Source organism: Bombus huntii, chromosome 5 (genome assembly GCF_024542735.1).
Source record: "Bombus huntii isolate Logan2020A chromosome 5, iyBomHunt1.1, whole genome shotgun sequence".
NCBI classification, from domain to species: domain Eukaryota; kingdom Metazoa; phylum Arthropoda; class Insecta; order Hymenoptera; family Apidae; genus Bombus; species Bombus huntii.
The window spans coordinates 10,444,754-10,460,532 of NC_066242.1; the positions used below are offsets into that span (position 1 = coordinate 10,444,754).

At 34.8% G+C, this 15,779-nt stretch overlaps 1 protein-coding gene across 4 annotated transcripts in view; it reads right to left on the bottom strand.

Moving 5' to 3' along the window:
• LOC126866142 (fasciclin-1) overlaps positions 1-15,779 on the bottom strand; it is a 382,489-nt gene that overhangs the window by 84,544 nt on the left and 282,166 nt on the right. For all 4 annotated transcript variants that reach the window (XM_050619339.1, XM_050619340.1, XM_050619341.1 and 1 more), the window contains exon 3: positions 14,818-15,008. In XM_050619339.1, coding sequence (XP_050475296.1) covers positions 14,818-15,008 — 191 coding nt within the window. The remainder of the gene's footprint in view (positions 1-14,817; positions 15,009-15,779) is intronic.

Consider the following 15,779-nt stretch of genomic DNA (forward strand, 5'->3'; position numbering starts at 1 on the left):
ATTCGGTCAAACATATCGACACTATATCGTCTACTACTTATCACCGTTACCATTACCATCAAAGACATATCGAATTTCCAAAAAGAATTCTCATCATTCAACGTCCCGTTACTTCCGCAACAATTTACAAAACAACGAAACTAATCCATCGTCCAGGTTCATTCCTAATCGTTGCAGGCGATACATAAAAAGAGGAAACGGCGAACAAACGAAAGGATTGTCGTCCTTTCCGCGATGCTAGTTGGAATCGACAAGTTCAACGAGTTTCGAAGTAAATTGCTACTAGAGATCCAGCTTGCTTGTAAACGTGAAAGTATACAGTTAATCTCGTGAAGTCGCGAGAGCCGAAGCGATACCAGCGTTGCTGATGGTGTTCGAGGCGAAGATATAGTAAGACAAACGACATCGCGGTCCAACCAGAGGAAACGGGGACACAGAACGATGGAAGAAGAAGATAAAGTGAGAACAAGAGGAAAAACGGACACGAAGGAAAGCTGGAGAATGGGGATGGGGTATTTATTCTGCGGCGAGGAACGCAACTATTTCATGGGTGTCGGCTCGGATGCCGTTGGTACAGCAGCGGTAGGATGCAACTACCCTTCTTCTCTCAGCCATCCAGCCTCATTGGAAAAGGCACATCGCCATTTACTATCCGAGAGTTCGCGACTCCAACGTCCCGAACCACTATTTATCCGCTTTTCTCCGCGATCACTGTGATTCTTTTATCTCTTGGAAAGAGTATTCCTCTTCTACTCGACAACGCTATTCTGTCCCTTTACTGGATCGACGTACACCATGATGGAATACGCTTCCTAGATGATAGATACCGGGAGCGTTAAGTTGAAATGATTTTAGAGAAGTGAAGCTTTTTTGCAAAGTGAATTATTTTAGATATTGGATGTATTGGATTGCATGGAAAGTTCGGAAAGAAATTGAGGAATATTGGAAATTTGGAAGTATCGTGTCTTTGTAAAGTTAGTGCATTTTGTTCTTTTTTTCTTCTCGATAGATTTCTGATATTTTTGGGGTAGCTTTGAAATGGTTTTTACAAGAAACTCGTCTCTCTTAGAAAGGCAATTTCTTGAAGCATGCTTTTAGACACTTTAGGAATAATTAGATCGTTAATAGTTTCATACAAATACAAATGATATTTCATCGCTTTTTGCTAATGAGCAAAAGAAACATTATTTCCATCTTTCATTATTGTATCATCATTCGTGTAATGCATGGTCATATTAATGTATATTATTTCGAAGAATGTTGCACAAGTCTTTAAATAATATAAAAATAGACATATTTGAATTTTTCGATGAAAGATATATTTATAAAATAATTTGATACGTAAGATACTTCTTAATTATTAATAACGCTTGACGTACTGCTTTAAAAAAAGAAGAAAGCGCTAACATATACTTCGTTACTCAACCTAACATATCATTGCATTTTGTCTTCGAAATGAATTAAACACACCACATTCTAGCAAAATTTTCTCTTTATTCCCCGACATATTACTTATTACCTTCCTTGTATGTTATACACTAAATTACTCACGTACGCGAAGTAAGCCATCGAACATACGCGTATAGGCGGTTGAGCATTGTAGCCAGTAAATCGTGAACGCGAGAGTAAAACGAGGATCTGTCGATTCCAGTTTATAAACCGCTGCTATGTCGAAACGTTTCTTCACTGGTAAGAGAGCCATGTTAAAAGCTACGTTCCTCTCGATGCTCAATAAAGAAAAACAGAGGCCAGAGAGATTGTATGATAACAAAGAAAATAGAAAAGAGTGGGTGGAAGAGCTTGTTCCATTTATCCGGCACGAGGACTCGGCTGCAAAGGATTCTGTCACGGAGCTACCAAGGAAAAAAACAATGATACGCGTTCGTGTTTGTATGCCAGAGTGGCTACCTAGAAATGAATCGTCTCGTTTCTCTGCAACGACGACGAGGATGAGCAAACTTCCTGTATTCCTTTGATGTCCATTTATCTTGCTTGCCAGACGCGAATCATTAGAGAGGGAAGATCAAAGTGTCCCAGCGAAACTTTAATTTCTTATATGATTTCATATCTATATATGTTTCTGTGTATAGAATAACTTTCATTTATAAATTCAGTGATTCAGACTGTGAATATATGAAAGGTGAATAAGAAAAGATATCGTGTGAATAAAGATAGATCGTGCTTGAACTTCGTGAATTATAAAAATTTGTGGAAATTTAACTTTCTGTGATTAGAATTTCGATTGTTCACGAAAGGGAAAGATTGTTATTAACCGTAATTTTTTTTTACTATTTTTACTACTCATCTGCCAAACGATTAGGTCCATCATTTTGGTTACACTACTCGCGTTAAATGTAGAACTATAAATTTAGTAACCGATACTTTCTCAATTCATCATAATCCAAATAGAAAATCCAGGCTCAGCTTATGCAAGTATGACATTTACTTTCCAGTTTTCTTATATTTGTTGAACTTGTGAAATACTGAGAAATGTTTAAGAAACACCCTGTATATGTTTCGTAGAATGGAAGACAACTGAACCAGGCAACTTTCAGATTCGATTCCTCGGGACAGACAATCCTTCTCTGTGCTGGTTCACCCAGAACGGGTTATATTCTCCTCCGGATGAATTTTACACAGAGGCTGTTACGTGTGGCGAGTACCTGTTCCTGGAACACGACATTTCTTGGGGGCGAACTTTCTGGGACAACGGGCGTACATCTTTCAGGGAGACGTTGCCATTTCTCTTGGCGCGGTTAAAGGAATACTTCTGTCCTGAAACAACTGCTGTGAAATTAAAGACACGATAGAAATGTGTCGCTGTGTTTCCAGGTTTTTAACTTAGCTGCGTCGATGTCGTATTTATTGGCAGAAAGCTATCGAGTGAGAATACGTAAGAGAGTGAATTTTTGAGAATTGAGAAGAAAAATGATAACAAATTTAATATTAATTAGTGATAATATTATATCGATAAATAACAATAATGGCAACTTATGGAAATAATTTTTGTGAATGATGAGAAATTTGACGAGAATTTGAAATAGCTATCAGTGTATGATAACAGTAAGAAAATTGAAATGATATGTATTTTTCAAGCAAATAGATATTTTAGATATAACAACAACTTAATGAATCGATAGAATAAAATTAACAGAACGAAAAAAGCTCGTACGGGTACAATTTGTTAATTAGAACAATAATATGATGAGACTGAATTACAATTTTGAATAATTAGATGTTAACTGCGATATAACAGTATTCATTTAGAATTAATATAGCGAACATTTATCGCATTATTATCTGTCTCTATCGAAATCCGTTGTTTTCAACACCATGAAATTGTATGGCAGTAAAACAGTCGCGAAAGTAATTTTCGATCTTAAATACAAATATGCATTTATAGCAGAAGTGCAATTCCGTTATAATTTCCTGTACAACGAAGATCTGAAAATTGAAATAAAAGAACATACAAAACATTGAATCATGTTCCTCTGTGCAATATATCTTTTTCTTAAAAGATATAATTTCTAAGTTTAAATTTTCTGTAATTGAGCCTTGAAACTTCTATTACTTTGAGAAATAGGAAATTTATAGCGTAAAAATTTCGTATACAAAAACTAATGTAAAACCATCTAATTCTCTTTGAATAGTCTTTTTTCTTTTAGACTTTTTTAAAATAACTTACCAACAAGTTTTATTAAGTATTGCATTAACATTTTATAAATAATACACATAAAACAATCACGAAATATTTTAGTATTATCTGCCTAGAAGATAGTCAAAAGAGTACCCTTAATAATGCATTTTGATTTACGTCGATATCTCAATTGGTTCTGAAGATACAGCATTAGAAAGTATAATAGCAATGTATCTAAGCCTATAAAATTATGAATGACAGCCTGCAGCGGTCTGACCTATATCTTTTTCAGGAAATGCGTACGTTTAATAGTAGAAATAGTAAAAAAAAACGCAGACGCTGTCTGTCACTGACCAGCGCACTATTGACTAGGTTGTGATTGGTTAGTGACGCTGTGCGAGTGAGAGGCCCGAGCGTGCGAGAGAAACAACGATAGAAAGTTATTGAAAAATTCGGTACTCTTCGAACGACGATATCTCGACAATGGAAAGTCGGATAGAAATGAAACAAAAAGCATATTACAAAGGAAGGTTTACTCTCTCTGCTGAGTGCAATAGGTTTTACAAATTTCCATTAGTTTTATAACAGTAATTGTTTAAACTTGTAATAGTTTTAATAGGCGTTACTCGTGTATTTAAGGCTTATTGCAACAACTGTATATATTTTTCGAACAATATTGTTCATAATGGTATCATTATAATAATACATATTTTTAATTATAGTACAAAACTATGTGCATTTTGCAAAACTTCGAACAAAAAGTTTATGTATCGTTTATCGTTCAAATTTTACGTAGGTGTATTTCTCACACGTATCACATCATTTTCTCATTTTTCGACAAATTTCATCATTTCTGCGCTTTCAATTCTTATATTTTAACCTGTGATGTGTGATTCCACCTTTTGTCAAAAATCTGGAAAAGTAAAATCCGTTATGAAGTTACTTAGTACCTCTCTTATTAATATGTTTTCTTTCAAACTTTCATTGGAAACATTTTCTTCATGGAATTAGTTCGAAATTCAGTACCGTAAAATTTCCTTAATTGCAACCCATGCATTAGCGATATTTCAACGTTTTCAATTTACTTCAGGTTTAGTTTGCCGTTGTTTTTATCACAGATGATAGAGCACAGGGGGGAATACTATAACATTTCTCCAAGAGGTCGTTAATTCGAAGTTCAGCCCGTCCTAGCCACCGTCTTGGGGCCGAAGTCACATTTACACCCTCGAATGCGACCATTAATAAAAACAGGCGAATGGTTCGTTATGGCTATTCGTAATTAATTGTTTCTTCATGGTACCCCAGCGGACACGTAAATTAACAAATGCTTAGTTAATGGAGTGGAATTTTACGACGGTTCCACGAGTATCTTTGTTATATGTTTGCGAACTTGTATGGTGTTTTAAACACAGATTATTTACGAGCCATCAGCAATGAAAATTAAAAATTAGAAACTCATTCTTCACGCTACAGTGGTAATAAAACTAAGCTAATGACAGAAATGTTCCAAACTTGAAGTTTATTCAATCGAAAGAAATAAATATAAATGTTAAAAGTTACAGTAAATATTTAATATAATAAAATTTAGTTTTGCACTTTTCATATCTTTGTTGCAATCAAATTTATCAAATACACAAAAAAAAAAATAAATATAAAGAATCGCTAGATTCCTAATATCTTCGGTGTCTGCTACAAAAGACAAACGTAATAAAAAGTCTTCTTCCATACTATCAGTTTTATAACAACGAAACTACGAATCCAAATGAATCAGAAACAAATTGCCCCTAAAAATTCAAATAACATCCCTTCACTACTAATCTACTGGCATGAATCTGCTTCCATGAAATAAAACAAGCCATTTCCTGCCGGAAGCATTAAAACATTCGTCGTACGAAGGCAACAGGATTTTCGATTGTCTCGAGCGAATAAATAAGGATTCTATTTTAGGTCGAGGCAGACAATTCGTTCGGCGACCCATTTCCGAAAACCATTACCGAATTCGGAAAATCATGGCTCGTAAGTGATAGACGAGCGTAAAAACACGTCCGTTTCGCGTTCCCATTTGCTTGCCTGTTGGCGAGTATACGTGCAAAACTTGCCTAAGATACGAGAAAGCGCGAATTGAGAACATAAACTGCCGGTACCATTCCGTTCGATTACTATAACGCTCTTCTTCGTCTTGTGTGCCGAGAACAGCGGACGGTTCCGGGTTTATCAGGGTGTGGCGTCCAGACACCATGGCGCCGATTTCCTCTACTCGTTTCCCCTTTTGCTTCCCCCTCGTTCGACGAACAGGAACGCTACGCGAGATTAAAACCACGCCAACTGACCTCCGCTAATCTTCGTGCAAAATCGGATCGCAACGTTCTCGCCCTGTTAACACCCATTAAAAGTTTATCATGGACGCGTATTTCCTGCGGCAGATTTGCGGGCTTTTACGAACACAGCAACAGTGGCTTACGAAAGTATTCGTAGAAACTGTTTACGAATATATTATTACACCTGCGTTATACAAAACATTTTGAAATTTCATTAACACTATAATGAGGCTCGACTATTGTGATTACGTTGACGAAATTTGAAACGAATCTGAAAACTTGTCAAAAGTTACAGAAGTATTTAAACCAGTTAGCGATTCACGTGTTAATAAACTCAAATTTAATACTTATTTATGTGTTTATGATGGCTATTCCCACGTTGTCTACTCATTGTATAGTCATTTTCGCCAGATATCTTATATCTTTTACGTTTCATGCATCTTCATATTGGTTGTAAATTGTACCGATATAATCGCGACAGTCGGCGAAGAATTTTCTAATTGTAAGGTGGTAGATTATTATGTTAATTATACGTATTATTATCATCGTTATCGATCAGCTCAGTATGGGAAAAAGGAAAAACTAGAAACGATAGGAGAGAACTAAAACTGAATTCGGCTGAAATTGCTCTAACACTGCGACATCGTAACAAGGACGTTAAAAGAACGCAATGGTTAACACGGAGCGCTGGACAGCTTGAAATCGTATAAAAATATTATATTTCCTAGCTTATTTAAGCCGCTACGCCGTTCCGTTTTCGCTTTTCTGCCCGGAAGTATATCCTCGGTGGAACACGAGATCAACTCGGAAGTACCGTAATAACTGACAAAGTCCCGGCACCATTAACGTTTACGATCTCGCTCCGCGGACTATATCGCATGTTGGATGCCCCAGCGAAAAAATACTCCGAGGAAATTCCTAAAGCCTCTGTTATTCACAGCTCGAAGAACGATGCCGCGTGAAGGCCAGAAAAGCCGTAGTTAGAACGAAGGAACGGCGCGACGCCTTGCGCCACCGAGGCAAGATTATCCATGAATCTAAAATTCTATGGAGAAAAGCAGGCCGCTAATCCCACCAAGTGATGTAACAAAAGTTGAGGAACTTTGATACGCATCAGTGTATAGAGCGTAGAGTTGGCGAATAAGCTATCTGTTACTTTTACGCAGTGTAAAATGTATTAATTTTGAATACAAGTCCATTGGCATGAGGTTCGGATGAAAAATGATACAAACTATTCAGTTTGAGAAAATTGTGAGTAAAGTTAGAATTTATTAGACGTTATGTATCATGTTAATTTAGTAGGAAAGAATTTAATAGGAGAAATTGAATAATAAAATTTGGTACTAATTTAACAGGAGAAGAGCAGAATGGTATATAATTTAATAAACGAACGAGTAGAAGGAATCAATACACGAAGAGTAGAACAGTAACTTAATAAAGAACTTAATAGACAGCGTGTAGAAGAACTTTAATAAAAGGATTAATAGGTAAAGAGTATAAGTGGACATCCATAACAAAATCTTTTAAATAAATACAAATTTTATGTATAAATTACCTGAACATACTTTATTTTTGATAAAGATTTCTACCATTTTTATGAGACCTTCCATTAAAGGTGATAAAAATTGTATACTTCAATGGAATGATTTACAATTACATACTGCATTTTGTAGAACTGCAGTATGTATTGATTACTATACTAATTCGGTTGGCTAAAGCTAACAGAATTAAATTGTACTAATATTTCAATTAAATGCAACTAAATAGGAATGAAATGGACATTAATTTGGAATCGATTAAATCGAACTTGAACAGTAGGAATAGAGACGCGTTGTTTGAAAATGGAATAGGAATTGAATTTAAATCGATAGAAAATGAAGTATGAAGTCGGATTGGTACTGAAATTAAACTAAAATTTTATAGAATTTTAACTGCCAAATAAACGAAATACACGACACACGGAGAAATAACAAATTTAATTAAAAATACACGTAATGACTGAACCAGAATTGAATCGGTCATGCTTGATTTATAATTAAATAGCAGCAAGATTAAAATTGAATTGAAATGGCGGTAAAAGTGAATGGAGCAATCGTGAAGTAAAACTGCTATTTATGAATAATGGAATCTAAACTAAAAACGCATATGAACAAAATGAACAACTAGCTAAAAGCGATCCGATACTAAATAAAATATACATATTTCATTGATTGAAAAAATAAATTTCTGGATTTTCTTCAATCATAGTTTCAATTCATTCTAGAAAGAAAGGAATTAGATGCCATATAAATTCCTGGTAGAAATTCAACAAAAACAAAAGAATATTGATGGAAAATCGAAAGAAGTGCAATTCGAGAGGAATAAAAATGGAGAAAGAAGCTTATTAACGCGAATCTGTTTCGGCGGTTAACTAGAAGATGCGACGCGTCTACGGTGTTTCAATTTAAATTTATGATCAATTTGTATTCATTACACCGTTTGAACAGGACAAATGTCATAAAATCAGGAGACGAAGGCAACATCAAAGATACACAGCGTTTGCTTTTAAAAGGATATTTCCGTTGGAAGACAAATTCGACTTTCATCTTGATACCGTAGAACGGAATATAGAATGTGCGTATACATATGCGTATGTATATCGAGAGTGCGTGTACGTGTGTGTATGTGCCTCTGGTTGAAATACATGTATGGGAATAATACGCGCATATCCGCTTTCAATTCCATAGATATGTAAAATATATGCCGCACTCGCGGCAAAATGGATATGGAACGCTGGAATATTTCATCGTTAAATCGATTGGGTATTATTACGAGTTACGGCATGAGACAATTCAAAGCTTCCTTGTTATTGTCGACAAAAAATCAAAGCGATCACATTGTTTTGCAATGTTAAAATATGCTAGTAATGATATTTCAATTCGTTTTATCGAAACGTGCTCTGTAAGTCGGTTAAAAAATACAGGAATTATATTTCGTTTATTTTATGATTATGTTTATTTTAAGTTAACTACATTACAGATGAAATAGTATTCGGAATCAATACTCTCTGGAGTGAAAAATATATCCTGATTTTTCTTTATAAAAGAATATAAGTGGATTTATCGTTATAGTCTAAATGAATAATGGTGAAATAACAAAAATTAATGTTTTTAACAGAAGTTTATAATTGGTAGGTGCTTCATTAATAATCTTCATTTTTCTTGTAATTGTAGATATGAATTTTACAAGTAGATTAATGATTCGAAAGATATTCAAGAGATATTGCCATCTAGATACTTGTGATAGTAATAAAGTCGAAAAGATAACAAATCCATAAAGGTTAGTGAAAAAATTATAAATATGATACTAATAGGTAAATTATAACCACTATATAGATATAACTATAAATTAATAGAACCATTTTCGAAATCAATATTTTTCAAGAAAGTTGAGAAATCAATCATTTTAATGTAATATTCTTCAAGAAAACTCTATAGCTACACCAAATAAAAAGACAATGTTGGTAATACATAGCTATTTGACGAGGTATTGAATTTTAAAATCATTCTCATATGAAAAATAAAACACGTGATTGGCTTTCACGTGGATTAGAAAATTTTTCGTTAGACGTTACAGGCTAGTTGATTTAGTATTGATTAAAGAAACTATATAAGTAACTCCTTTACGAACTGGAGAAATCATCTCTTATTCCTTTACCAAGTGAAGATCGTGACAAAGTGAAAAGAATCCGTAAAGACTAGAGACAGAATCGTTTATGCCGAGATCAACGACGAATTAACGATTACGTCTCGTGCTCAATCTAGAAAACGAATTCCGCGTCTCAAGGCAGTTTTCGCGGTTGCGTCGGCTCGTCTCCTTCACGATGCAATTTCCTTTTACGAGACACTCCAGCAGTCTGTAGAGAAACTTCCCTCGGGAGGGACGGGAATGCGATGGGACAAGAAGAAGGGAAAAGTATCAGAGAAGTTGGTTCTACGCGGTAACTCGATTTGGAACGAAATAAAGCCGAGATTTCGCCGGTGTAAATGCGACCGAATCTCTCTGTGAGCCAAGAGGACAAAACAGCGCAGCGTTACGGCTTGTTAAAAAATGTACGCTAACACGAAAACGTTTCACTAACGATCGAAAGGGACAACAAAAAAGGCTGAGAAGAGTTAAGAGATCTCGAGAAGTCGAAATGTAAAGGAAAAATCATTTTATCGATAATCTGAAAACAAATCTATGTGCTGGGTGTAAAACATGATATAATCGAACTTTTTCTGAAGATAGTGATTTTGGAATTCAATATATCAACCTGCTTTGAAAGAATCTACTTCAAGAAGCGTTTCACGTATATATTGTGTGCGTTACATAAAGCATTTTGAAATTTCATTAGCATTTTAATGAGTCACGATTGTTTCGATTATATCGATAGAATTTGAAATCAATCTATATTTTATTAATCAAGTAGGGAATTAATCACTAAATAGTATTGAAGTCCATATTTAACGGACAACTCGAATCGACATTGTATTTGTAAGACTGGTACAGTTTAGTTTTATTTCAACTATTATGTTTCTTTGAAATGCATACAAGAAGAAACGAACAAATATACACGTACAGAGATCACGCTCGCGGATACATATTTATACATAAAAAAGAAACCAATTTTCCCGCACACATCACGCTGTCTCGATTATCGCCTGTGTTTTATTTATTCTTCAAGGCGAGATACTATACACACATACATGCCATAAAATATTATGCATTACAACAAAAATATATTACGTCTTGTACCAGAATATATTAAATATATCTTACAAATCCAACATTCAAAACACTAGAATGCATAGAGTTAACTACATCCTTCGACAAACTACTTTAACTTTCCGACCACTGCAACTCTCCTTAAAAATTTCAATAACCAGGAGACTTAACGACTTCTCCATCCACCCTCGGAATACCAAGCAAATAGAAGAATTCCCCGATATACTACACACGTCTATAGAAAGTCCGTAGAAAGAGCAGCGGAGGTCTGTCGGGTCAAGAAGGCGGGGACGTTTTTAATCTGGAAAGCTCGCGGGCTTTTGATCTCATTAGACGCTGTTGGAACGCGCCTCGTTGACGCGTCGCCCGAGGCGTCCCCTGCTCCCGTCCCTGTTTCTTAACAATTTAAAGAAATTCCAGGCCGAATAACTCCGTCGACCCATCAGCCGGATCGGCTAAAGAGTTACGTTTAATGGGGGGGAAAATGGCGCGCGTCAGGGTGAGGCCACGAGCTGGAGCGAGCGAAAAAAAACGGGTTGAAAGAGAGCAGCAGAGTCGTTTCAAAGCAACGTATCCAGGATGAGGAGCAAATTGAAAATCAGTCAGAGGGCTGGTCGAATACTTGGCGGATAGTTTCGTCGTTGAACAGGGTGAAGCTGCGTGAGAATATTTGATAGGCTGTGTTTAGTCAATGGGGAACAGCACGCCCTTTGTTCGAGCCATCTTCGAAGGGTGTGAATCTGTTTTCTGAGTTATAAAGGTGTGAGTTTGTTAGGACAACGCGGGATAAGGGTGGTTTATGCTTCGAAAGTTAATCGAATGGGTATCGAGTGGAATAGGGGTGTGCTTTGTTTATTTTTTTAAGGGCTGAAGTTTGGCTTTTGGGATATTGGAAATTGTACAGACACGTAAATGGTAAAAATTGAAAATAATTGGGATACGCGAATGATATTGAAAATAATAGAGAAATTTCGAAAATTCTACGTGATATTGGAAATGACAGAGACACAATGGAGGTGAGATTTGCCTAACGAATTCTTTTTCCAGTTACCTATTCGTGTCGGTGACTTTGAGGCGCGCGATTTTATTAATATTCTGTAAATTCGTTTAAATTTAATCGTGAATTTTACATTTTTGGAATCTTTTTGTTTACATAGATTCTTATGTAAACAATATATTAGAAATCTAGTACAGATTTGCTAGAATGTAGACATTTTATTTTGAAGTAAATATTGTAGAAAATTGGAAATATTAAAAGGTAAATTCGATAAATTTTTTCACAGGAATGAAAATAAGATATGAAATCGAAGTATATTACGTAGCGAAATTCTTTGAGCTTGTTCTTTCATATCTGGAAATCGAACAATACAGGGGAATTTAGCAAGCAGAAATTGTGATGCTCCTGACAATGTATTTCTACGGAAAATTTTTATTGCTGCATTACATTTTAATCTTCGGACAGCGGATTGCGTACAACGAGGATCGGATTAATTTTGACCCACATTAAAATTTTACTTGAACACTAGCTGGATTTAGATTTAATTCCATGTTCGCAAATTTTTTCTTCAAAACGATTTTAGAAGAGATTTTCGTGTCTAAACTTCTAGAATTTTTTGTTCTTGTTTTAATAAACACTTTTTAAAAAATTGGTGTAAATATATATTTGAATAAAAAATCATTCGTATTCTATATTTACGTATAAAATCATTATTATTTTTAATTTTGTGAAATATTATCTAAGTACAATAACTACATATAAGAATATAATCTAAAAATAATATATACATATAAAACATATAAAAATAATTTGTTGCTAACAGATTAAATAAAAATTACAAATCGCTTCATCCTCTTATTTCAGAAACTTAAGAACATATTTTTAAAATACGATATTTTTAAAAAATACCTTTATAAGAAAATTCTTTCTATTTAATTGATTCCTACAAATGAGGATGCTCCATCACAAAAGGACTACAACGTCTTTAAAATATATCCACCGTTCTTAATAATTAGATGTTGACGGTGCATGAAAGAGTAATTTGATTGTTTCTGCATTAACAGAATTCGAGCGTAGTTGGTTGCGAAGATGCAACCGTGTTGCCGATGAGTTAATCATCAGAGCGTAAAAGAAAGTTCCGGCTCGAGCTTCATCGAGGTAGCCGGCAGTAGACGGCGAAGTTCATCGAATCGGAATGTAAAAAGTTATTCGATTAGCCCACTTTTGTCTACATTAATTATGATCCGATACTTTCGTGCTCTACGAACGGCCAGGAAGTATCGGCCGCGATAGAACTTCTGCGTTAAGTGGATGAGAAAAGTTTCTCTAATACCAGCGGGAGAGAGAAAAGTGAACCGGAGAAAAAAGGAGCGCGAGGGGTCAGAGGGAGATGAACGGAAGAGAGACTTGATCTACGGTCGAGCGCGTTGAAGAGATTAGTCGAAGACTGGTCCCTCCATGATTTTCATCGGTCCGATAATACTGGATGTAGATTAAAGGAAATTTCTCGGGAACTGATTCGAAGAACGGTGGACGCTGGGAGTATCAAATGTTTCAGAACGGAGATCGAAAGGAATATAACAGATAGTTATAAAGTGAACTTTTCCATTTATTAATTTGAAATTGATAAATCTGTGTGTTACGGAGTTAAAATTGATTACGAGTCTAAGTTGCGATTAAAGCGTAATTAGCAAATTTGGTTAGTGACTTAATTGACCGTATAACAGAACTTAGGCTAAGTAGTTTCTAATCATACAAGGACATCTTTGCTACAAGAAGCAATTACACCTCAATTCTGAAGTAAGAAGTACTGAAACTTTGGAGTTGCCGAGTGGTAATTGAATTTGAAATCAATTATCACACGAAGCAATTATGTTTGAAATATAATCTCTCTGTATGCTATATACAATTAATTAAATCTAAAATATTGTTAGTATCTAATATCTAAACAAAAAAATAATAATAATAATAAACATATTAACTCCTATTTTCAACATAAACTAGTTTGCATCTTAGTTAGGTAGGATGACTATAGAAAGTAATATCACTATGCTTAAAACATAAAAACTTTTCAGGATCTTTACAGAAACATTTTAAAAGATAAATCATTTCAGATATCAATTCTTTTATTCGATGTAAAGTGACATTGAAATTAAAAAAAATCTGTGACCTTCAATTCATTTATCATTCATTTATCAAATTTCAACTGTTCGATTCCTCTGATAATTCTACCTGAAACTCTATTCTATGAGTAGATTCAAAGTAATCCAAGTTTCCAGCCGCATTTGCAAAACGCTTCCTTCACGCTTTCCACTTTCTATTCGTTGAATTTTTATTGGATGGCTGCGTTTCTGTTTCACAGAGAGCGAAACCTTTGTCGATAAGAAGCATCGCCTGGGGATGGGAAGAATATTCGACGAGCTTATCGACGAGACAAGTCGATATTCATCGATTTAACGAGGCTTGGTACCCCGACAGAATTGTACAGCTCATTAAAAGCTCGTTAGAAGAGAAAGTGCGTCATGCCAACTTCTTAGGTGCAGTTTCGCGAGTATCGCGACGAGAACGCCGGAAGTCATGTTCACGCGGAGCACCGCGTAAACTAACTTAATTACTCGCGAGATTACGCTCGCAAAAAAGTAATTTGCGATTAAATTAACCGCCACAGAAATCTACCGTGAAACGTAGAACAATTCTCGACACGAATGTGTTTTTTCCTTCTTTAGAATGTTTTGCGACGTGACTACAATTCTTGACGAAAGGGAAGTTTTTGTTAAATGAATGAAAACATTGTCTATTATATTGGCCAAACAAAACAATTACAGAGGTACGACTATATTCACAAAATCAACACAAAATGTTGACAAACTTCGACTAGTTGAAACAAATTTGATCTAATAATTGGTTGCTTGACATTCAGATACAATTTAATGTGAAATTGTCATAAAATATTAAATACAATTTTTTCATTCTTCTCCTTTATACAAAATTGTATTGTGTTTGTATTCGTTGACCTTTTACAATTTATTATTAATTTGACTAGTTTAAATGAGGCTTAGGGTTATGATTTGAAAATCTCTGACTTGAAAAAAATTGAACAACTGTTATAAAACGCTAACCTGAGTCATTACGTCGCCAGCAACGGTAACCTTCGATTGGAAATTGCTACGTTCCATAAGGATCTTCGCATTATTTATGTAGACTTCCTGACCATGCGTGCCAGTTTTCTTGGTGACCCACAAGGGCGGATTACCTTCCAACTCCGACGAGATTGAATCCCCTAGGTTCTCAATCGTTTTTGGAGAGTTCGCTGAAACAAAGAAACGAATACTTCTTATTGTATTATTATTCTCTTTAACAGAAAATTTATGCATAGTTAGATGGAAATAGAATTACACAGTTATTTCTCTCAATGGAAAATTTCTTTGTTATTTGATTTCTTTATATTTTCTATAATAAAGTTACAATAAGAATAGCCTCCTCCATGGATTAATTAATTGGGAAATTTTGCAAAAATTGCAAAAATACATATTATCTGAATCATTGACTATGAGGTGAATATAATACACAAATATTCGTGCACTACTACATTAATAATTTGGAATAGAATAGAATGCGAAGAAAACTCATTTCCGAAAAGAAATAGTAAAATATTGGAACTTGATTGGAAATTAATTTAGAATCTTCTTAACTATTGTTTATGACATAAACTTTTGGTTCAATGAATATCGTCAATATTATTTATTAACAAATTAAGTCACTAAGACCTGTACTTTACAATTTCTTTTTAAATACCTACGAACGATATCAATTAAACGCAAGATGATTGAAAGAGCAATGAAATATAGAAGACATTCGTCAGAGTACATAATTACGTGATTAAATTCAAATTCCAATTTTCGCGTCAAATTTTAACAATTTCAATTAAACCCCGAATAAACCTCGGCACTAAGAAAAAGCTGTAAACCGTGAACAACGGAGCTAAGTAGAAGGCCAAATTTCCGCAAGGTGCAATCCATCAAACGCGTCGCTTCCTCTTTCCATCATCGCCAGAGCCAAACCGTAAAAAGATCGTTCTCGA